Below are 22,824 nucleotides of genomic sequence, written 5' to 3'. Positions count from 1 at the left end.
CTCTCTGTCTCTTTCTCTCTCACTCTCTCACTCACTCTCTCTCGCTCTCTCTCTTTCTCTCTCCGCTCTCTCAGCTCTTTCACTCTAGAGGGCGTACAAACATAGAAAGCGTGCAGGAGCGTGGAGGGTTGGGAGGGGGTGTGGCAGCAGGAAAGTAAGCATGAAGGGAAAGTAGCAAGTGTGTGTGGGCGCGCGGGCGCGTGTGTGTGTGTTTGTGTGTGTGTGGCGGGGGTAAAATACCCGCTAATGTAATGGTTGCCGCTTCCTTCATTGCTTGCTTCATTGTCACCGGTCCATCGTCAGCCCCCCCCCCCCCCCAAAAAAAAAGTCATAGTCACATGAGAAACTTCATTTGATTAAAATGGTGGCGTATCTGAACCGTACACAGGTTGCCAGAGAGCTTTACAAAGAAATTATTTATTTTCATTCGCAACGTTAAAACCCCAAAAGATTTTAATTTTAAGATGACCACCATTGTGGTCCTTGAGCAGGTTTGTGTTACCAAAATGGAAAATATACATTTACAAAAACCTGGCAGTATTTGGATCAATACCTTAATTTATTGTTGTTCCACATCCAATATGCGTCACAATTAGTGGACTCAAAAACCATTCTCCTCCTATACGCTGCACACTTGCACACCCACTGTCACTCACTTTCCCAATGCACTTTCCCACTCCCTCAGTAATCCTCGATTCAGCAGGATCGAAATATCTAGATAAATTAACAACAATTCACACGCACGCGCATACTGTACCCCGAAGTTGACTCGAGACCAATACATCATACTTTATGTATTAAATCTATTATATAAGTAATGCTTCCGTTGCAGTGTGTTTACTGTTGAAACATTTGCTAGGTCCACATCTCGGTCTCCTCACCATCTGTTCACCTCACACATGCACACGTACACGCACGTAGGCTGCAATTGCTCTTATGTGCGGCAGGAGGAAGCAGAGGACCATTAATTGCGTCAGACCAATTCGTGCATCAGGTTTTAAATTATGGAGTGAAAATAAAAGGTACTAATGTCCCCGGGTTGTAGTAAATAATTTCATTTTATTTGGGGAATTCCTTAAACATAAAAAATTTGGCTTCCAAACCTGATTGAACTCACATAGTACTCTAATGATCCCTGGCCTTACTTAAAAATACAAAGAAAATGACAGACGATTTTATAAATGGTAGGTAATCTCTCTAACATTTTACATTTCCTATTCAACCATTATTTATTAATTTCTTTATTTATTTGATATTGTGTACATTTGTGAAATATATTGCATACAATTAGTGCAATTCTGCTATTGTGGTCTCGCGACATGAGAAATGACAAAGACAAGTTGCTTGACATACAGGAAAAGAGGCAAATCTGGGATTATCTGGTTACACAAAGAACTATCATACGAATACACACAAACACACAGACGCAAACACACACGCAGACACACACACACAAAACAAAGGAATGCGTAATAAAGGACAGGAGAAGACGTGAGGGTGAGCATTGGTTCATCCTCAATTTCACCTCAAGTGTGTTCAAATCCTGTCGGCTCTACCGTGACATTATTAGGCTACATTGAAAATAGCTTGCTGACAGCTGTTTAATACAATCACATTGCCGTCATATTCATATCAGCCGTGATTGTGTTCAAAAGTCAGGTGGAATTGGTTTTTATGTCATGTATGATTCTTTTTACAGGTTAAGTGTGATTGTGTTCATTGGTGTGATTCTTATGACATGTCAGGTGCCACTGTGTCAATGCCAGGTGTCATAGTGTTCACGTCAGGTTAGTGTTCAGGTCGTGTGTAATTGTGAACATGTGTAATGGGGGGGCGTGGTGATTATTTTTACAAGTCACGTTGTGTTCATGTCTGGTGTGATTGTTATTACATGCTTGTCATAATGTTAACGCAAGGTACGATTGTCGTTATGTCGAGTGTCATTGTGTTTATGTGTTAAGTGTGATTGTGTTCATGTTAAATGTCATTGTGTATATGTCAGGTGCCATTGCTTCTACGTCAGGTGTGATTGTGTTTACATGTCAGGTATAATCTTTGCTTTTTTTGAGGGGGGGGGGGTCATATTTCTATTCTCTCTGTGCCTTTAATTTATTTGCAGCTCTCCTCCCCTTTAACACACTGAGCCCTTTTCCTATTTAATCCGCAATTGGGGCGGGGGGAGGAGGGAAGAGGAAGAGAGCGAGGGAGGGATAGAAATGAGCAAGAGAGGAGGAGGAGAGATGAAGAGATTCAGATTAGTGAAGCCAAGCTGAATTTCTCTTCTGCCAGCCACTCGTTCTCGTCACATCAGTCGGCTTCGTAACAGAAAATTAAAAAAATAAACACAACAGATGAAACCGTGAGTGACGAGCAACTGGGGCATCTCGACCAAGCGGACCGGTCCAGTATGCAAAGTTTTGTTTGTTTGTTTGTTTGTTTAGTGAGGAGCCATGAAGGGACCAACATGAATGCCTGAAGCGGAGCCTGAAGTGGACCACCAGAAGACATGCAGCACAACCACAAAAGTAAGTTTATCCGTCCGTCCGTCCATTCGACCAACCAACTGTCCGACCGCCTGTCCGTCCGTCCATCCATCTATCAATCCATTCTTCCATACATACATACTTTTCTGCTGGTAACGTCTGGCAGAGTTCACTGTCAGAAGGTGTTTGAATTCCCAAATCCAGCAGAACTTCAACAGAGGAAATAGAGTGGACCATGTTTTGTGCCTCCAATGGTGAGGCAGTTGACTGGAGCTGTGGCTGTGTCCTGCAACAGTGTGTCATCACTCTAGCATCAGGGAGTCAGGGACAGTGACTCTGGATTTACAGACCTAATTGGTGGTCTTCCTTTCAAGAAGGATGAAAGGGGAGGTGCTCCTGCCTTCCTGTTTGCATTTTCTCCCCATGCCTGCTTGGGTTTCCTTTAAGTACACTGGTTTCCTCCCACATTCCAAAAACCTGCATGGTCGGACGATTGACTGCTCCAAATTGCCCGTAGGTTTGAGTGCGAAAGATTGTTTGCCTATGTGTGCCTTGTGATTGGCTGGCAACCAGTTCAGGGTGTCCCCCGCCTAGGGCCCAAAGATTGCTGGGATAGGCTCCAGCGTGCCTGCAAACCTCATGAGGACATTTTAGCTCCAATATTTCCATCATTACTAATACTAGCATTACGGTCCAGTAATCCAGCCATTTTATTTGTTTACACTGCACTTTTTTGGAAGATGACCAAGCTCATGATGTCAATACTAATATCGGCATCCAACTGGTTTGTGTCGTCTTACTTGCCAATGTCATTTATGTCCTTTGACTTTGATCAATACATCCCCACATGAACATTGACCTCCACATACCTCAGTGAAAATGCTTTAATCCTTCCATCCTGCAAGGATCAGACTTCCTGCTAGCGGAATTAAGATGGCGTCCGCCAGCGTCCTGATAGCGTTGTCATGGAAATGAGCGCTAAATCGTCGGTTGCCATGGCGGTAAAGCTAATCCCTCCATCCTTTTGTTCCAGTGCCTTGTATTTGACTCAACTTACTGAAATCCTGTGAGCAAAGTGGTCGTGTTTGGCCATGTCATGTCAGACCGCTCCATTAATTGACATGTATTTCAGTGGCTTGGTGGTGAAATGCTGCATCTACAAGTGCTAATGGAATGGAGCGCTTGCTTTATCCGTGTGAGTGTGGGGAAGATATGGTTAAATTAGTTTGTCATTTGTGCAAGGTAAGCAGAGCTGCATTTTCTGACGGTAAAAGATTTATATCAGTTGCTTCTTTGATTGGCAAGGCCAATCCAGAATGTTACCCACCTCTCACTCCAAATCAGCTTGGATAGGCTCCAGCTCACCCATGACCCTAGTGAGAACATGCGCAATAGACAATGGATGGAAGAGACACATTATGCCTTTGTGAAGAAAACGAAAAGTGCAATGATGTTGACTAAATGACCTAATGACCTTCCCAGCTGGACCAGGCTGGAGGGCATACACATACACACACAGACACACACAGACACACACACACACACGCAGAGAACAGAACAGCAGGAAGTAGCAGAAAAGCAGGAAGTTAACAAGGCGTATGAGGATTGTGTGCGAGTGATGCTCAGCTACACAGACACATACACACAGTCTCATACACAAACAGACACACACACGCACGCACGCAAATGCACAGTTGGTGTTCCGACAGCACGACCCAATCCCGCTCAAGTGGGCCTCGACTCAGCTGAAGGACTTCCTCCAAAAGTCTTACAGCCATTGAGGTCACGCGAGTACACACACACACACACACACACACACACACACACACACACACACTTGTACATGCATGCATGCATGCATGCACGCTCGCTACTGTCAGGATGATCTTGGTTGTCTCGGGATAATTCGGGCATAATTAGGCGGATTCTCATGGGGCAATGCAGGAGCGCTGTGTGTTTCCGTGTGTGTGTGGTGGTGGGGGGGTGTATGAGTGTGTGCAGCTCCACCAGCTACACATACACACACACACACACACACACACACACAAATGCATACACAACACACACGCATACTCACACAACAAAACAACGTGAGCAACAGTCATGTGACCTGCACTGTCCTAACCTCGTCTCCTCAGCAGCCCGAGGACAAAATAATCATGTTAAGTTAGTGCAGCAGAAGCAGCAGCGCCCCCTGCAGGCTCGCTTCACTCTTTACCCACTCATTTGTTTGCTTCCTTACCGTGACTATTATTCACCCATTATTATTCATCCTTCGCATGATTATTCTTCAATTAAACAGTGGTGGGGAATAATTTAAGTACAAACACTGCTTTGGTGTACTTAATTGACTTTTCAGATCCATACTTCTCTGTTCAGAGGCCTGGTTATTTTCACTTTCTTTCTTTGAAAACGTAGCTTTTATCTGTACTTTGTATTGCTTATTTTGTCAAAACAGACTAGTTACTTTTTTCAATCACCGTGACAATACTAAACAAAACTAGCCTAAATATGAATTAGGGTGCATTAACGATGGCGTAGTCGATGTGGAGAAGAAAGATATTCCCCACTTATGGCCTTAAATTAAGGGAATTATTGGTTTTAAAAGTTAAACAAAATATTAGTCCTCTTTTCATCTTCTCAGTGCGCTCACTATGTACTACATTATTAAAAGAGGAAAACTATTTTGGTTTTGACAAGTTCTCAAAACAAATATTGCATTTGATTGACAGTAAATTTTTTTAGATTATATATTTTTTTATTTTAGTTCTAATACTTTGAGTTTGTACTCTTTACTTAAGTAAAGCTGTTGAATTAGTACTTCTAGAGTCCTTTTGTACAAGTATCTGTACCGGTATTTCAATTTAATTACAGAGCTTACTGAGCTCTGCAATGTAGTCATGCTAACATGTTAGCACATGGAGGCGCTTGCAGCAGTTGGTATTAGCACGCCATTTTGTCCAACAGTGTCAGTGAAATCTGTACGCCATGACCGCAGTGTGTGTGAGTGAGTGAGTGTGTGCGTGCGTGCGTGTGTGTGTGTGTGTGTGTGTGTGTGTGTGTGTGTGTGTGTGTGTGTGTGTGTGTGTGTGTGTGTGTGTGTGTGTGTGTGTGAAGACTTATAAGCTTTGTGTCACAGCTGGACACAGCAAGGCATTGTGGGAAACAGGAAATCTAGGAAAATGACAATGCGAAGGTCGAGTGAGGCGGCAATAATCTTACTGAGATGTTCATAGTGTGTGTATATGTGTGTGTGTTAGCGTGTTCACGTGTTCGTGTGTGTGTGTATATGTGTGTGTTCATGGTCCTCAGGTAATAACTAGCAAACACATCACGGCCCATATTGCACACATTCACGCACACACAGATCTAGGTCACAGCTGTTCACTACAATGTTGGTGTGTTTACGTCACCTTCATCTTCTCTATCATCATCATCATTCTTGTCAAATTTTCTGTATGCTTATCCTCATTCTGGTCATGGGTGAGCTGAAGCCTATGCCAGCTGATTTATGGAAATCATCCCGGACTGGCCCCCAGCTAATTGTAGGGTCACATTCGCACGGATAGAAAACTGAGAAACTTCAATGAACTAAACATGCATGTTCTTGGATTGTGGGAGGATGCTGGGATAACTGGAGAAGACTCACACAAGCACAGGGAGAAAGAACATGCAAAACAAATGAAGAGAGCCATGACCAACCTACCTAACCACCAGGGTCATCATTTCAGAAGGGTAGATCGGAAAAAGGCATTAAAACATGTTCAAACGGAATTGAGAGAAAACCGGTGAAAGGATGGGGAGAACATGTCGTCTTATTTCAAGCGGCCTCATAACAGAGAGGTGCTACTGTGCTACCCCATGCTGATGAAGAAGATGATGATGACGATGATGATGATAGGGAAATTAGATTTTTTTTTCTAACAACATTCTTGCATCCTCATGTCCATTCTCAGGCGCAGCACGTAACGGCTACACCAACGCTGTGGATGGTGAAGATGGTGGCGGCGAGGGTGAGGAAGGTGGGGAGGAGGACGGAGGAGAAGGAGGGGGCGGAGGTGGTGGAGAGGAGAGAGACGGCGGGGACTGGGACGAGGAGCTGGAAGGGGACGACCAGGGAGTGAGAATGACTCGGACAGATACCCTCCACTCGACCACCAGTTCCACCGGAACGCAACGTAGGAGAGGACAACATGCAAAGAAACAGGTGAGCCAACATGTTAAAGTTTTGCCAAATTTGGCCCACAGTGTAATTATATTTGTGAATCAACTTTGTGTCAGTACTACAATTGCAGATTGTCTTCACGTTTATAAAATAGAGATGTTGGTCGTTTCTTTTTATTACTATTCATTTAAAAAATTTTCAATGGACTCTGAGTTCAAAACTAGTGACAATACTGAGAAACCACATGGTTGTAAGGTGATGATGTCACTTTTTGTCCAGGTCCAGGGAACCAATCAGGTCCAGCGAGCTCCCCGAGCGCTGTTCTGCCTGAAGCTCAACAACCCAATCAGACGTGCTGCGCTGTCTATTGTTGAGTGGAAGTATCTTTTTTTATTTAAATTAGCAAATTATTAGGGGTTAAGGTTAGGGGTTGGGGTTAAGGTTAGGGGTTAGGGTTAGGGTTAGGGTTAGGGTTAGGGTTGGGGTTAGGGGTTAGGGGTTAAGGTTAGGGTTGGGGTTAGGGGTTAAGGTTAGGGTTGGGGTTAAGGCTAGGGTTGGGCCTAGGGTTAGGGCTGGGCCTAGGGTTAGGGCTAGGGCTGGGGTTAGTTAGTAAATATTTACTACGGTCAAGCTGCTCGTCCCGGTCACGTGACAAGTTTCCCCAGTCGAGCCCGCAAAGCTAGTAAAAATGAGTCAGTATTTATTTTGAAAAATATAAAAAAATGGCGATTCTCTCCCAATTACATCCGTTGGTTCAGGTCAAGACGCTCGTCTCGGTCACGTGACATGTCACCTCAGTCGAGCCCGTGAAGCAAGAAAAATGAGCAAGAAACAGATGTTTGGAAAGCTTCTTCGGAAAGGGAAAAAAGGTTGGGGACCACTGGTTTAAAGACCTTGGTTGTTTTTTTTTTATAGATTGTGAACATTTGTCCCTAGTTCAGCTTCCTTAGTGTCCCACAGGCCTTTTGACATCTTCATTCTCTTAGCCATCTTTGCTAATTGTGTCGCACTGGGTGTGTCCAAACCGTTTCCTGAGGATGACTCCAATTCCACCAACCATGACCTGGTGAGTTAGGGTTAAGGTGAAGTTGATGAAGATGAAGTCCCCTGCATGAAGTTAATCTGTAAAATTATCAGATGCTTGGAAGATAAGACATTCCTTTTTTTTGTGTTTTTTCTAGGAACAAGTGGAGTATGTCTTCCTCATCATCTTCACAGTGGAAACCTTCCTGAAGATCTTGGCTTACGGTTTGGTCATGCACCCAAGTTCTTACATCCGCAATGGCTGGAATCTTCTGGACTTTGTTATTGTGATCGTTGGGTAAGTTAAGCCTAGCTTTATCGCTTTATTATGATATAGTGTATTATAGTTACAATATAGCTAGATATAGTTTATGATCAAGTTTAAGTAAGATTTTTGTTGCGATTATGCAGAAACATTGTATCTTGTTTATGTATGAAATTAACATAATATTTCAACTATAAGTTGAATGAATAGTAGTTGCACTCCAACAGTAATTCTTGTGTTAAGATGTCATGTTATTGTTCAGCTGTCACATTATTGTTAATACTGTGTACTTTTTGCATGATTTTACTTATTCATTTTATTTGTTGCCATTGTTTTTGTTGTTACATTACTTTTATTAGTTTATTATTATTCATAAATTATAATCTTAGCTGGCGGGTGAGTGGATTGAGTGTCAGCGGTTGCAGTGCAGCAGCGCGGCGCTAAAGTGTTTGAGAGTCGAGGCAAACGTGAGCTGACGTCCTCGTTTGTCGGGCGTCCCGAGTGGGCGCCTTGGGCGCTGCCACATTTGGTGTGATTCAGCGCCGTTGTTGAGAGCGTGTGTAACGCTTGGCTCGTCACGGCGAGCCGGCGGAACCTCTCGCTGGTGCTCGCAACGTTTGGCCACCGTTGCCCTCGGGGTCGTGATGAAGGCTGTCGTCATGGTGGCCGGAGGCCAAAAGCCCTCCATCGACTCATTTATAGTTAGGTTGCCCCCCTTTCTGTCGATGACTCTTCAGCAAATCACTGAGTTCCTCCTGTCTAAAGACCGCCATTGTGCTGCTTTTGCTTTTTCTGGAGGATAACAAGTCTATTTTATGACTTTCCATGTTGTTTCGGACACAGTTTAAAACTAGGTTACAAGACAAGAGCAACTCAGAAAGCAGTTCCATTTGAAATTACAGTGGATTTGTTATTTTTTTCTTGTTGCATTACTGTATTCTCATTTGTGGATAATTGTTGTGACATTAATGTTACATGATTGATCCAAATTTTAATGCTATTGAAACTTCACACTTTTAATTTGTTAATTGTCACTTTTACATTGTGTTTATGATCTAATTGTTACATTGTTGTTTTATTGGTATATATCAAACTGATTTTCTACCGTGCCCATGTGTTAAGCTGTCACAATCTTTTAGAATGAGTTAGACTCAGCTTGTTAAATATGAGCTTCAGGGTCCACTTCAGTTCTGTCCAGGTTAATTGAATGTGATCTATCCAAGTCCAAATGTCCCTATGTCAAAAATCCTTCACGCCACTGGAATCTTGTTTTCACTCAGTGTTGGGCAATTGCGGGTCTGGTTGACCTCACTTCCTCTCTCCGCAACAGGTTGTTCAGTGTCGTCTTGGAGACCATGACCCACAAGTCAGGGGAGCAGGCGAGTACGCACCACATGCCAGGCAAACCTGGAGGTCTGGATGTCAAAGCTCTGCGCGCCTTTCGGGTCTTGCGGCCCCTCAGGCTGGTTTCCGGCGTTCCGAGTATGTGCGCAGCGCTGGGGCTTGTGTCGGTCGGCAATATCTTTTGACCCCCGCTGATGCGCATATGTGACAGGTCTGCAAATTGTGCTGAACTCCATCATGAAGGCCATGGTTCCGCTGCTTCACATTGCTCTGCTGGTCCTTTTCGTCATCATCATCTATGCCATCATCGGCCTGGAGCTCTTCATCGGACGCATGCACAGAACTTGCTACTACATGGAATCTGGTGTGTAGCACTTAAATGTTCATGAAATATTATTCAAGACTAAAATTACCCCCTTCTGAGGACCACTGCACGTAATGTCTTACTGTCCACGCAGACACCTACGTGGAGGATGACCCTGTGCCGTGCGCCTTCGCGGGTCACGGCCGCCAGTGCACGGTGAACGGCACTGAGTGTCGCGGCCGCTGGGACGGGCCAAATGGCGGCATCACCAATTTTGACAACTTCTTCTTCGCCATGTTGACGGTGTTCCAGTGCATCACCATGGAGGGCTGGACCGACGTCCTCTACTGGGTCAGACCCAATCAACCAATGTGCTTTACGAGGGGGCCATCAGGGACAGAAGTCAAGATTACCTCTCACACACTATCAAAAGCTCTCATGCACATCTCAGACAAACTCTCATTCTGTCTGTGTTGCTGTTGGCCCCTTTGTAGGTTGCTGCCTGCCCTACTGTCATGACCACACTCATAATCTGCTCATGTGCGCAGATGAACGACGCTATCGGTTTTGAGCTCCCGTGGGTCTATTTCGTCAGTCTTGTCATCTTTGGTTCCTTCTTCGTTCTCAACCTGGTTCTTGGTGTCCTCAGTGGGTCAGTAAATTTCTGAAAGAGCTCAAACTTAATACATCACTCTTACACTATTTTGAGTAAGAGTGAGTTACCTGCCAATGTCATGCATGGTCCACAGCGAGTATTGTCAAACCTTGAGTGTTGTGGTGTCCACATCGCAGAGAGTTCAGCAAAGAGAGGGAGAAGGCGAAGGCTCGTGGCGATTTCCAGAAGCTCCGCGAGAAGCAGCAGATGGAGGAGGACCTGTGTGGATACATGGATTGGATCACTCAGGCTGAGGACATGGATGAGCTGGATGAGGATGGACACTCACGTGAGTGTGTGTTTGTGTGTGTGTGTTTGCATATGAGGTGATAATAAGTTGTATTTTAGGTCCATCTCTGGGTGATTTGTCAGACAAGAAGAAAGGGAAGTTTGGATGGTTCAGTCACTCTAATGAAACACACGGTGAGACACAAACAATGGTCAATCAAGCATTCGTATAAGCAAATTTGCTGAACTTCACAAGTGATGTCAACAGTCGCATGAGTCTGTCTTGTATTTCACTCAGCAAGTCTTCCCGCCAGCGAAACAGCTTCTGAGAACACGGAAAACATTGATGAAGAACATACCAACTGCTGCCAGGCCTGCAGGTAACCAACACGATCAAAGCACACAGGAGCTAGTCGGCCGCTAAGCTTATCAGTTATCTTCCCTTTGTTTTGTTTCAGTGCTCGAATGATGAAGATCGGCTGCTGGTGAGTTCAAATAACAAGAAATATTCACGGTAGAGTATAGGCAGACTGACAGGAAGTGACCTCACAGTGATGTATTGTGGATCCAGCCGGACGTTGCGACGCTGGAACCGTGTGTGTCGCAGGAACTGTCGCACCGCCGTCAAATCGGTGACGTTCTATTGGGTGGTCCTGCTGCTCGTCTTCCTCAACACTTCGCTCAGCGCCTCAGAGCACTACAACCAACCTGATTGGCTGACGCAGGTGCAGGGTACGGCCTCTTGGAGTTCATGATGATGAGCCGGCACGCATTTTGGCGTGATACCCTTTGTGTGTTACCATGTCTGTGTTACTAAGTGTGTGGGGGTTACTCTTTGTGGTGTGTGTTACATTGTGGAGGGCAGATATCGCCAACAAGGTACTGCTGTCACTGTTCACGGTGGAGATGCTGCTGAAGATGTACAGCCTGGGCCTGGCGCATTATTTCGTGGCGTTCTTCAACCGTTTTGACTGCTTCGTGGTGTGCGGCGGCATCGTGGAAACTATTCTGGTGGAGCTGGACATCATGCCACCGTTGGGAATCTCTGTGCTGCGTTGTGTCCGCCTGCTGCGTATCTTCAAAGTCACACGGTGAGGAGACGATGCATGATGAAACTTCTTTGCACGGTGGTTTTTGTTCTACCTTTGTACCTCCCACCACTGCTGAACATGATCTCCTCTGCACAGCCATTGGACAGCTCTGTCCAACCTGGTAGCATCTCTGCTCAACTCCATGAAGTCCATCGCCTCGCTGCTGCTGCTTCTTTTCCTCTTCCTCATCATCTTCGCCCTGCTGGGCATGCAGCTCTTTGGCGGAAAGTTCAATTTCGACGAGACACAGACCAAGCGCAGCACCTTCGACGCCTTCCCGCAGGCGCTGCTCACCTGCTTTCAGGTAAGCAAGTTTTTCTTGAGCCACATTGTTGTGTGTGTAACTGACTCAAGATAATCTGACGGCACGTTACAGATCCTGACCGGTGAGGACTGGAACGTGGTGATGTACGACGGCATCATGGCCTACGGCGGCCCCGTCTTTCCTGGGATGATTGTCTGCATCTACTTTGTTATTCTCTTCATTTGTGGAAACTGTATCCTTTGCCATGTCTGTGTTCAATCAAAATGAACAATAACCCTGAGGAACTCCATAGTAGCATTAGAAAAGGAGCGTTGAGCTCCAGGGTTCTTGTGTTTTTATTTCATTCAGCTCAATAAAATGTTAAAGAATAATAAAATGCATGTTAATTTTCAAAGGAAAGGTATTTCCTCGAGTCAGTGGGGAAATGGTCGGAACTGGACTACATTTGCTTTAATAAGACCCAGAACCCCCCCCCCCCCTTGTAATGTTCTTAACGTGCCTCAGACATCCTGCTCAACGTCTTCTTGGCCATTGCTGTGGACAATTTGGCCGGAGGGGATGGAGACGACAAGGCAAAAGAGTAAGTGGCGGCAGGAATGATCAGCTGCAAGTGAGCCTGACAGTCTGTTGCTTGTCTTTATGTAGGAAGAAGACGGAGGAAGTCGAGGAAGAGGTGGAGGAGAAGGAAGTGAAGGTGCTGATGATAATGATGGCTGATTTCATGCGGCTCCTTTAGTCACTTTTTAACCTCGTGCCCGCAGGTGGACATTGATGAAGACACCGAGTACGAGGAAGAGGAGGAGATTCCGGAAGGCGAAGATGGTGAGATGATGTGCGACCATGTGTGACCATGTGCGTGTGATCATGTGCGTGTGACCATGTATGTGTTACCATATGCAAATGAATACAAGGAAGAGGGAAAGTATCCAGGAGGAAAAGCTGGTGAGATGATGTCACACAATATGCTGAGGTGATGACATCATCTGGTTCTCATGACATTGTGAAGAAACTCTTGTTTTGTTTGTGGCCTCCCATTAGATGCCGGCGTGCAGCTGAAAATGGCTGACCTGGCCCCTCCCAAGGAAAAGATTCTTCCCATCCCAGACGGCAGTGCGTTCTTCTGCCTCAGCAAGACCAACCCGTGAGTTTGGCTTCCTGCTCGTCACGTTATCTTTGATGACGTGCCGAGATGAGCGCATGTTTTCTCCATGTGTATCTCCAGCATCCGAGTGGCGTGCCACACTCTAATCCACCACCACATCTTCACCAACCTCATCCTGGTCTTCATCATCCTCAGCTCATGCTCACTGGCCGCCGAGGATCCCATCAGAGCGCACTCCTTCCGCAACAACGTAAGTACGGCCAAACACGAGTGTATTGCGGGATTCAAAAAAGTCAACAGAGATGGCGATCAGCGGCAGGAGCCGTGGACATCTCCACGGCAGAGGATTGAGCGGATTATTTCGGAAGTGGGTCAGCGGCTGACAGAAACATCACCAGTCTGAACGTGCACGCACACGGCGAGCAGCAGCAGCTGCGGTCACGCAACGAGCTCGCCAATTGCACAGATGTTAGCTTTGCGTGTGCGCGTGTGTGCCTGCTCTTAAGGCTGGTTCATATGCAGAGTCGACTTCGCAAACTACGTTCCACTCGAGTCAAACACATTACTTCCCCCCCAGGAGTTTACCGCGACTTACGACTGGAGCACATCTGTGCACTCCAGAATATCTTCTTTATCACCCCATTGTCAAACAACAAACATCATCATTAGTTCAGGACTTGTCATCAGCATGTTCACACAGTCAAATTTTCTTGAGCATCTCCAGCAACATATAGTAGCAGCTTCAGACTCTCACCCACTTTTTTCCCGTAACCCACTTTCTCTTCTATTCAATCACAGAGCTTATATATAGACATTCATTTACACTCCATAGACAATTTAGAGTCTTCAATTAACCGAACGTGCATGTTTTTAGAATGTGGAGCAGGGAAAGCCACAATATTCAGAGGAAACCATCCATCCCTCCATTCTTCCATCCATCCATCCATCCATCCATCCATCCATCCATCCATCCATCCATCCATCCATCCATCCATCCATTCATAAGTGATCAATTTCAAATTGTGTTTTTTACCTGATTTAAGAATGAGCACGACATGTGTGTTTAGGTTCTGGGTTATGCCGACTACGCTTTCACCTCCATCTTCACAGTGGAAATCTTGTTCAAGGTAAAGAGAGCGTGATAACGCACACAGGTTTGTTTGTACAGCACGCTCACTTCCTGTCTTTGCGCCAGATGGCAGTCCACGGAGCGTTCCTGCACCAGGGCTCCTTCTGCAGGAACTGGTTCAACTTACTGGATCTCCTCGTCGTCAGCGTATCACTCGTCTCCTTCTTTTTGCAGTCAGTATTTACTCTCTTTTGTCGATGAGCTGCACGGTGATTTTTTTGCTGATTTGTAAATCGCCATTTGCGTGAATAATGTATTGATGTGTCACTGAGTCAAAAATGTGATGTGCAGCAATGTTCATGTTTCGCCAAGCTGTAATATGCACAGTGACTTCCTCCATTTTTTTGTCGATATAATGATTGATATCTTAGGAAACCAACAAAACATATGCTAGGCTAACATCAGAAGCTGAGCAAGTCAGCCTGTTTGTGTAATTTCGTACGTGCAGTTCCAGTGCAATCTCAGTGGTCAAGATCCTGAGGGTCCTCCGTGTGCTCAGACCTCTGAGGGCCATCAACAGAGCCAAAGGCCTCAAGGTAAGCAAACTGGGATATGGGTCAAGATGGCTGCCATGCATTCTTCAGATATTCCGTGTCATGAGGCTTTGTGTATAAATGTGTGTGTTTGTGTATGTATCGCAGCACGTGGTCCAGTGTGTTTTTGTGGCTATCAGGACCATTGGAAATATTATGATCGTCACAACGTTGCTCCAGTTCATGTTTGCATGTATCGGAGTACAACTGTTCAAGGTGAGGGAAATCGCTCTTAAGTGAATTCCAACTGTAAATTCCTCCGACACTAACCCTCAACTTTAGCTCCAAACCCTTACCAAAGCCCAACGACACTCCTAACCGTCATTTCTAAAAGAAACCTCAGGCCACAATCAAACCCTAGCTCCTGACTCCCAAGCACTACCCGAACCCAATCTTTTACTGTAATCTGTCTGTCTGTCCGTCAAGTATATTTCTATGTGTGTGAGTGGTCAAAAATTGTGTTGTTGTGTCATCAGGGTAAATTCTATCGTTGTACCGATGAGGCCAAGCACACTCCTGAACAGTGCAAGTATGTCAAACGTTCATGTCTTTTTTTTAAAGCCACAATGACATCATGTTTACCTGTATAGTGTGTGCCCGTGTGTGTGTGTGATGAATACGTGTGTGTGCACGCAGAGGGACGTTTGTGGTGTACAAAGATGGAGATGTAAACCATCCAATGGTGCGCGAAAGAATTTGGCACAACAGTGACTTCAATTTTGATAATGTGCTCATGGGAATGATGGCACTCTTCACTGTGTCCACATTTGAGGGCTGGCCCGCGTAAGTCGTTTCTCATTATGTGTGTGTCTGTGTGTGTGTGCATGTGCTTTTGTGTGTGCTTTTAAATATGTATGTTAGGCTTTGCGTGTCCTTGTGAGTGTGTTTAGCATACATGTGATAGAGGTTGTGTGCGGGTGTTTATGCTTGTGAGTGTTGGTAGGTGTGTGTTATTGTGTGTGATAGTGTTGGGTGCATTAATATTTGTGTTAGTGTGTGTGTGTGTGTGTGTGTTAGCGTGTGTGCAGTAGCTTTTTGATGACTCATTGAGGCTCCTCCACCCCTCCCCAGTCTGCTATACAAAGCCATCGACGCCAACGGGGAGAACTCGGGTCCCATCTACAACTACCGTGTGGAAATTTCCATCTTCTTTATCGTCTACATCATCATCATCGCCTTCTTCATGATGAACATCTTCGTGGGTTTTGTTATCATCACATTCAGGGAGCAGGGCGAGCAGGAGTACAAAAACTGTGAACTGGACAAGAACCAGGTGACCCAAACCCGCTGCCCCCATCCAGCCCCCACAAAAAGACTTACACACTTGTGGGCACTTGTGCTCGAGTCCTCCGTTGAAGTTGTATCTCGTCCCACAGCGCCAATGCGTGGAGTACGCTCTGAAGGCTCAGCCCCTTAAACTCTACATCCCCAAGAACCCAGTCCAGTACAAGTTCTGGTCCATCATCAACTCCACGGCCTTCGAGTACGTCATGTTTGTGCTCATCCTGCTCAACACCGTCACGCTCGCCGTCCAGGTAAACACCTGTAGGTGGAACTGAGGGGCGGTGGGACTGAGGCGGGTGGCCCAGACAAACACGCCTGGGTGAAGATAAGGCAAAATGGGACTGAGGAAAGATGGGACTGAAGGGTGGCAGGCCAGGTTAACTAAGGCTGGAGTCCAGTTGAGGTAGACTGAGGGAAGGTGGGACCATCCATAGGTGGGATTGTGTCTGACTATTTTGTTTGTTGTGTTTAGCACTACGAGCAATCCAAGACCTTCAGCCACATCATGGACATCCTCAACATGGTCTTCACTGGACTCTTCACTGTTGAAATGCTGCTCAAACTATTAGCCCTCAGACTTAGGGTAAGATGTCTTTTTCATGGGATGTGTTTCCATAGCAACAGTACTCACCTGTGTTATTTGTTTGCTTGTGCACGTGCAGCATTACTTTGTGGATGCATGGAATTCCTTCGACGCTCTCATCGTGGTTGGCAGCGTGGTGGACATTGTAGTGACAGAGTTCAGCGTACGTAAACAACCAGCAAAAACAAGTATGTGTGTGTTTGTACAGCTAATGGACTGTCACTCACCTGTGTGTGTGTGTGTGTGTTTTTTGTGTTTGCCCATGTATCAGAGCGGAGAGGACAGCTCTCGAGTGTCTATCACGTTCTTCCGCCTCTTCCGAGTGATGCGATTGGTCAAGCTGTTAAGCAAAGGGGAGGGCATCCGCACCTTGCTGTGGACCTTCATCAAGTCGTTGCAGGTCTGGTTGTTATTACAAGTGTACTACTGTGTCATTATACAGTAGCTACGTTGTACTTTTTAACCCAATTAAATGATTACGTGATGTTTTACTACATTACATCTTACTACTTGGTCAAACAGGTTAATACACCAATAGAAGTTGCTTTTTGAACACGTCCATTTCATTTGATTTTACTACTCTTGTGTCTTCTCAGGCGTTGCCGTATGTTGCCTTGCTCATTGCCATGATTTTCTTCATTTACGCCGTCATCGGCATGCAGGTGAGAGTGCGCAGAGAATGTGGCTAACAGGTTAGCTCAAGTCTTATTCATTTTGCATCGTCTCGAGAAGTTTACTATGCTGCTTTTGACACTTAAGCACAATCTCAGAGCATTACGAGAATGTTGGCTGAATGAACGTCATCTAACGATCAAAAGGTGGCCAACGCTAGCCACTCTTGCTGATATGACATCAAATGAATACGGCTTAGCATCAATACAGGAGTCGTTTTTCAACACACAGATTTTGTTATGCTCTCCAGAAACAAAATCACAAAGTCATATGGGCAATGGTTCACTGTATAATATAATAAAGGAGATAAAATATGTCATGTTATACACCAGACGTTTGGGAAGATTGCCATGCAGGATCACACACAGATCAACAGGAACAACAACTTCCAGACCTTTCCTCAGGCTGTCCTCCTCCTCTTCAGGTCGGGTGTTTATCATCATTTCTTATTCAGCATCTTGATTGTACCTTACATGTGTGTGTGTTTGTTTTGCAGGTGTGCGACGGGCGAGGCATGGCAGGAGATCATGCTGGCCAGTCTTCCTGGGAAACGCTGCGATCCCGAGTCCGACTCTGAGCCGGGAGAAGAGTTCACTTGTGGGAGCAACTTTGCCATTGTTTACTTCATCAGCTTCTTCATGCTGTGCGCCTTCCTGGTGCGTACACACACACACACGCACGCACGCACACACACACACACACACACACACACACACACACACACACACACACACACACACACACACACACACACACACACACTCACACATAATACTTTTTTATTCGTGTATATGTACTGGTCATGTGCATCCACAGATCATCAACTTGTTTGTGGCTGTCATCATGGACAACTTTGACTACCTAACCCGTGATTGGTCTATCCTTGGCCCACATCACCTGGACGAATTCAAAAGGATCTGGTCAGAATACGATCCAGAGGCCAAGTATGATCATTAGGAGGTGTAAATATATTCATAGAAATAATAAAGCAAAATAGTAGCTTTTTAGTACTCCATATCTGTGGCGATATCTTTTAGGGGTCGCATTAAACATTTGGACGTTGTGGCTCTACTTCGGAGGATACAACCTCCTCTCGGCTTTGGAAAACTGTGTCCTCACAGAGTCGCCTGTAAGGTAATTATATCCAACATACACGTAACTTTCATCTCTTATAAGGTAGAACGTCTAAGGCTGAAGAGAAACCTCACTGTTGATGTTGCTATTTGTTAGCGTCTGGTGGCTATGAACATGCCTCTAAACGCAGATGGCATGGTGACCTTCAACGCCACCCTCTTTGCACTGGTCCGCACGGCACTAAAGATCAAGACAGAAGGTAAAACCGCAGGAAATAAACGTAATGGTCACGGCCGCCCGTTGGTGAGCTCTGTTTGTGCTGTTGCTAGGCAACCCAGACCAGGAGAACGAGGAGCTGAGGGGAATCATTAAGAAGATCTGGAAGAGAATGAAACCAAAACTCCTGGATGAAGTCATTCCACCGCATGAAGGTAGAAATTGTATCATTAGTGAACTGTATCACTAGTCAGCGCGCGACTTACTTTAAAGTCAGCTCTAAAAGTCAGAGAGCAAATGCTAACCATGGCCCAGCACCTCAGTTCTCTACCCATCTCTGTGTCTCTGTAGAGGAAGAAGTGACAGTTGGGAAGTTCTACGCCACCTTCCTGATCCAAGACTACTTCCGCAAGTTCCGGAAGAGAAAGGAACGAGGGGGTCTAAGTGTGGAGACTGATGCCACCAACCCGTCAGCTGTGCAGGTCTGTCAATCATACGGTCATCAATCAAACATCAGGGGCTTATTGACGTTTGATTTTGCAGTTGTGTAAAGCGGGTCTGAAGACTCTGCAGGATCTCGGTCCAGAGATGCGTATGGCCCTCGATGAAGACCTGGAGGAGGAAGAAGAGGAGGAGGAGGAAGAAGAAGAAGAGGAGGAGGAGACCATGAGGGATGAAGAAGAGGTGGGTCTTCGTCTTTAATCTCACACACATGGACACACTAACGTTCTTCTCACTTCTACAGATGGACACAGTGGGTCCACACAAAGATCAACGAGGATCCGGAAGAGTCATAGGTGACAGCGGTGTGGTAAACGGCGGTTTGATCCATCGGGTCGGTTCTCTCGGCAAGATGTCGAACGGCGGCGATTACGACACTCGCAACTCACGGCGAGACAATCTGAGGTCATCTGTCAACCATCACCAACGCCGACCCTCAATCAGGAATGGCCTTCTAGACCACACTCAAAAGAGGCCGTCACATTACAAACACGGAAGGTAGGCAACTACAAAAGTACAAATATGGAAGTCAGACGTTAGTTAAAATAATGATAACCTGCAAACATGGGAGTTATGCTCATAAAGTACAAATATGAAGTCAAACAACTCCTCCAAATATGGAAACATGCTTTGATTGACAGGAGGGATTTGAGAGAAAAACACTGGAGAAATGGTGACATGGACATGTCTAGAGAGTCACGTTACTACACAAGAGAAGATGACGCAGACAGCATCACATCCACGGAAAGGTACGTGCGTGCACACACACAAACACGCACACACATACACTTTTTCTATGTCTGCGTGTTTCTAGATATTACCCTGATGATCCTCTGCACCATGATGGCCACGCCCCCTATAGTCACTATGGTAACGGCTACACCGAGGCGAGGAGGACAACACGGCGGCGTCTTCTTCCGGCCACACCCACAGGTGAAATGCATCCACTTACAACATCTGTCTGACATCATCTGACAGCAAATTTGGCTGCCAGGTCGAAAGCCGTCGTTCAACATTCAGTGTCTGAGACGTCAGGGCAGCAGCGACGACTTGCCCATGCCCGGAACGTACCACCCTAATTCTCCTCCACGCCGTTCCCGCACTCAGGTACACACACATGTACGTAAACACTAACAGACATTCACACTAACATACTAACACAAACACACACTAATACACGCGCAGACATTTAACACCAGTTCCTTTCTCCTCGTAGACGTACAGCAGTTACGACTGTCCTCCGTTGTCCGGTCGCTCCTCTGTGACGTCCTCCACATCTTGGGCCAATCCATGTCCTCGTCGCGGTCGCCTCTTGTATGCTCCTCTCATTCTGGTGGAGGAGGAGGGCAGCCCGTCGTGGGGGCGAGCCGGAGGAGGAGAACAAGGAGGAGGGACAGGAGGAGGCTGCCAGGACAAGCTGGCGGGAGTTGGAAGAGGTGAGCCACGTTTGCTCAGCTCAGTGCCAACCAACTGCTAGTCGCTCATCTGCTGTTGCCTTTCCACCTGCAGGAGTTAACGTGACAGGAGCGGCGCCAAGTCCCGCCTGGTATGGCAGCCCGGGAGGTGAGCCGAGACGTCCGAAACGAAACGAGTGTCATGTAGCCAATTAGCGTTTGACCTCTTACATTTGTTCCGTAGCCCCGCCTCCTTACAGAGCCTACACCACCCTCAGAGTTCCTTCGCAGCTTGGGGCTCCGTTTGGCGAGAAACGAGGCTCGGCTGACAGCCTGGTGGAGGCGGTGAGACCAAAGGCCATCAGACATGACTAACTGATGAAAGACATAAATAAATTGGCATGACTCATTAAGTTAATTTGATAAGGAATGATGGAATCATTTAAGTAAGTTGATCAGGCATGACCAACAAAAAGAAGTAAATTAGACACGATTAATTCGAAGAAATTGATCAAATCTTACCGCTCAGAGGAAGCGGTACAGATATGACGAATCAAAATAAGTTGGCATGACTGATCAAAAGTTGATCAAACCTGACTAAGCTGTACAGACAATAGTAGTCAATAGAAGTTGATTACCTCTTACTAGTTGCTGCAATGCCAAAGGTTTGATTAATTTTTATCTCGGCAGGTTCTAATCTCTGAAGGTCTTGGCCTTTACGCACGTGATCCTAAATTTGTGGCGTTTGCTAAGCGGGAGATCGCGGATGCATGTCACATGACCGTGGACGAGATGGAATCGGCTGCCAGCGACCTGCTGGGCCACGACTTCCTCAACACCACCAGTGCAGATACCGCTGCACTCTACAGCGACGAGGAGCCAATCAGGACGAGCCGAGAAGAGGAAGAGCTGGCCGACGAGATGAGCTGCGTGACGTCATTTTGATGGACAGATGCTCACGGCAAATCAGAGACCAGGGAGGTGGGCCGTCGGCAAATTCTCGCAGGAAGTAAAAACTCATTGAAGGAAGTTGCAGAGAAAGGAAGATGGCCACAATGTGCATGTGCGTGGCGGCCTAAAGTTGCACATCAGACGCGACCTTGCCAAGTGGGCGGCGCTGACGAACCTCCGCGTGTTTACAAACAACAACTGCAGAAGAAAAACTTACAGTTGGGTGCTATCTGTTAGCATTGTCCAGCTAGCTGTACAGTTCAAATCATTGACTTATTTCTCCTCATTTTGATACTTTGGACATTTTAAATGTCTCCCAACAAACATGACATTCTTGCTATTATTTAATTTGAGCCAGTTTAGCACAAACATTATTGTCTCTTTTGGACATTATGATGCCGTATTAGCCTAGCCTTAGCACAAGCTCACTGCTAACTGCAAAGGGACGACCGACCGGATTTCTAGCCGACCTTCACTGTGCGATCAGAAAGAGAGCTGCCATGTTGCATGAGGGACAATGGTTTCACGTTCAACAATGACGGCGTGCAAATCTTTACGTTTTAACTAAGGCATGTTTAATTATTCATTTGTGGAGTACATAGCAATAAAAGAAAACTTTGCTACTTTTTCAAGCGCTCCTCGTTGCTATATCTGAAGCTGTGACGCGTCTGATGGATGTGCTACTCTTGACTAATCAGAGAAACTTGTACAGCGTACAGACATGACTAATTGAAATAAGCTGGTCAGACATGATAAATCAAAATGAGTTGATGAGTCATAAACAATACAAATAGAGTGAGCATGCCTAATTGACAAAAGGTAATCCAGACACAACTAATTGAAATAAATTGATCAGATATCATTGGCCGAAGAACACGTTGACTGGGAGGAAGTTGTTTCGACTCATCGAAATAAGTTGATGAGGCATGACTAACGGGAAAAAAATTAAATCAATCATCACTAATACGTGACTACTAAGTGACCAAGTGACAAATGTCATTCTGACATGACTTTTCAAAATGACTTAATCAGTAACAAAAAGGTAATCAGGCATGACTAATCGAATGAAATCCATCACACTCAATGTAAACAAAATGTAATCCAGTTGATCAAATTCTTCAGACTTGAGTCATCGAAGGGTTAAGACTCATAGTAAAAGGTGTGCTAACTAGATTCACTGGGCGGGTAAATAGCAACAAAAACTTTTTTTGCACTTTTTTCTAGCTGTCTGTATACTGTCCAATGGATGAGCTACTTCTCATTAGGCGGTAGCCAACATGTGGAAGCTGTGGCCGCCTGTCTGGCGTACCCGTGAGGATACCATAGCTTAAATTTTATATCGTTTTTGCATTTACTGGAAGGTGTTTTTTGATTTTGATCTCATTTTTGTTGTCAAATTTCATTGTTTTTTTAAATTGATGCTGACCATCAGCAGCACTTGTGTCTTCTTGTGTTCTTCCTGACTGTCGACCGAAGGGCTCACTAACGGAATTCCCTCCAAATTTCAGTCACGTCATCAAGTCAACCGTGCGTACCTCAAATAAAAAACACCTGAAAATACA

At 45.6% G+C, this 22,824-nt stretch overlaps 1 protein-coding gene across 4 annotated transcripts in view; it reads left to right on the top strand.

Moving 5' to 3' along the window:
* cacna1fb (calcium channel, voltage-dependent, L type, alpha 1F subunit) overlaps positions 1-22,824 on the top strand; it is a 26,085-nt gene extending 3,261 nt beyond the window's left edge. Inside the window, exons 2-51 of one of the 4 annotated variants that reach the window (XM_085908340.1) lie at positions 2,442-2,525; positions 6,440-6,690; positions 6,928-7,028; positions 7,609-7,714; positions 7,830-7,969; positions 9,267-9,418; positions 9,492-9,644; positions 9,739-9,935; positions 10,133-10,236; positions 10,377-10,528; positions 10,588-10,662; positions 10,766-10,847; positions 10,926-10,952; positions 11,039-11,199; positions 11,333-11,558; positions 11,655-11,862; positions 11,935-12,055; positions 12,328-12,403; positions 12,469-12,517; positions 12,585-12,645; positions 12,862-12,964; positions 13,046-13,175; positions 13,993-14,052; positions 14,121-14,227; positions 14,503-14,590; positions 14,696-14,803; positions 15,064-15,116; positions 15,224-15,370; positions 15,659-15,860; positions 15,964-16,122; positions 16,344-16,454; positions 16,534-16,617; positions 16,726-16,854; positions 17,051-17,116; positions 17,459-17,550; positions 17,623-17,782; positions 17,943-18,070; positions 18,164-18,260; positions 18,357-18,459; positions 18,530-18,631; positions 18,768-18,898; positions 18,960-19,100; positions 19,162-19,415; positions 19,559-19,666; positions 19,732-19,850; positions 19,912-20,024; positions 20,134-20,353; positions 20,427-20,480; positions 20,556-20,656; positions 21,002-22,824. In XM_085908340.1, the coding sequence (XP_085764466.1) occupies positions 2,507-2,525; positions 6,440-6,690; positions 6,928-7,028; positions 7,609-7,714; positions 7,830-7,969; positions 9,267-9,418; positions 9,492-9,644; positions 9,739-9,935; positions 10,133-10,236; positions 10,377-10,528; positions 10,588-10,662; positions 10,766-10,847; positions 10,926-10,952; positions 11,039-11,199; positions 11,333-11,558; positions 11,655-11,862; positions 11,935-12,055; positions 12,328-12,403; positions 12,469-12,517; positions 12,585-12,645; positions 12,862-12,964; positions 13,046-13,175; positions 13,993-14,052; positions 14,121-14,227; positions 14,503-14,590; positions 14,696-14,803; positions 15,064-15,116; positions 15,224-15,370; positions 15,659-15,860; positions 15,964-16,122; positions 16,344-16,454; positions 16,534-16,617; positions 16,726-16,854; positions 17,051-17,116; positions 17,459-17,550; positions 17,623-17,782; positions 17,943-18,070; positions 18,164-18,260; positions 18,357-18,459; positions 18,530-18,631; positions 18,768-18,898; positions 18,960-19,100; positions 19,162-19,415; positions 19,559-19,666; positions 19,732-19,850; positions 19,912-20,024; positions 20,134-20,353; positions 20,427-20,480; positions 20,556-20,656; positions 21,002-21,256 (6,186 nt within the window). In that variant the 5' untranslated portion in view covers positions 2,442-2,506 and the 3' untranslated portion in view covers positions 21,257-22,824. Of the gene's footprint in view, positions 1-1,729; positions 1,788-2,441; positions 2,526-6,439; positions 6,691-6,927; positions 7,029-7,608; positions 7,715-7,829; positions 7,970-9,266; positions 9,419-9,491; positions 9,645-9,738; positions 9,936-10,132; positions 10,237-10,376; positions 10,529-10,587; positions 10,663-10,765; positions 10,848-10,925; positions 10,953-11,038; positions 11,200-11,332; positions 11,559-11,654; positions 11,863-11,934; positions 12,056-12,327; positions 12,404-12,468; positions 12,518-12,584; positions 12,646-12,861; positions 12,965-13,045; positions 13,176-13,992; positions 14,053-14,104; positions 14,228-14,502; positions 14,591-14,695; positions 14,804-15,063; positions 15,117-15,223; positions 15,371-15,658; positions 15,861-15,963; positions 16,123-16,343; positions 16,455-16,533; positions 16,855-17,050; positions 17,117-17,458; positions 17,551-17,622; positions 17,783-17,942; positions 18,071-18,163; positions 18,261-18,356; positions 18,460-18,529; positions 18,632-18,767; positions 18,899-18,959; positions 19,101-19,161; positions 19,416-19,558; positions 19,667-19,731; positions 19,851-19,911; positions 20,037-20,133; positions 20,354-20,426; positions 20,481-20,555; positions 20,657-21,001 lie in introns of those variants that run through there. The other 3 variants (XM_085908315.1, XM_085908323.1, XM_085908332.1) reach the window with 3 other exon arrangements.

This window comes from Syngnathus leptorhynchus, chromosome 1 (genome assembly GCF_054491065.1).
Source record: "Syngnathus leptorhynchus isolate UIUO chromosome 1, UIUO_Slep, whole genome shotgun sequence".
Lineage (NCBI taxonomy): Eukaryota > Metazoa > Chordata > Actinopteri > Syngnathiformes > Syngnathidae > Syngnathus > Syngnathus leptorhynchus.
Note: the sequence above shows the minus strand (reverse complement) of the source record. Positions and strands in the feature narration are given on the sequence as shown.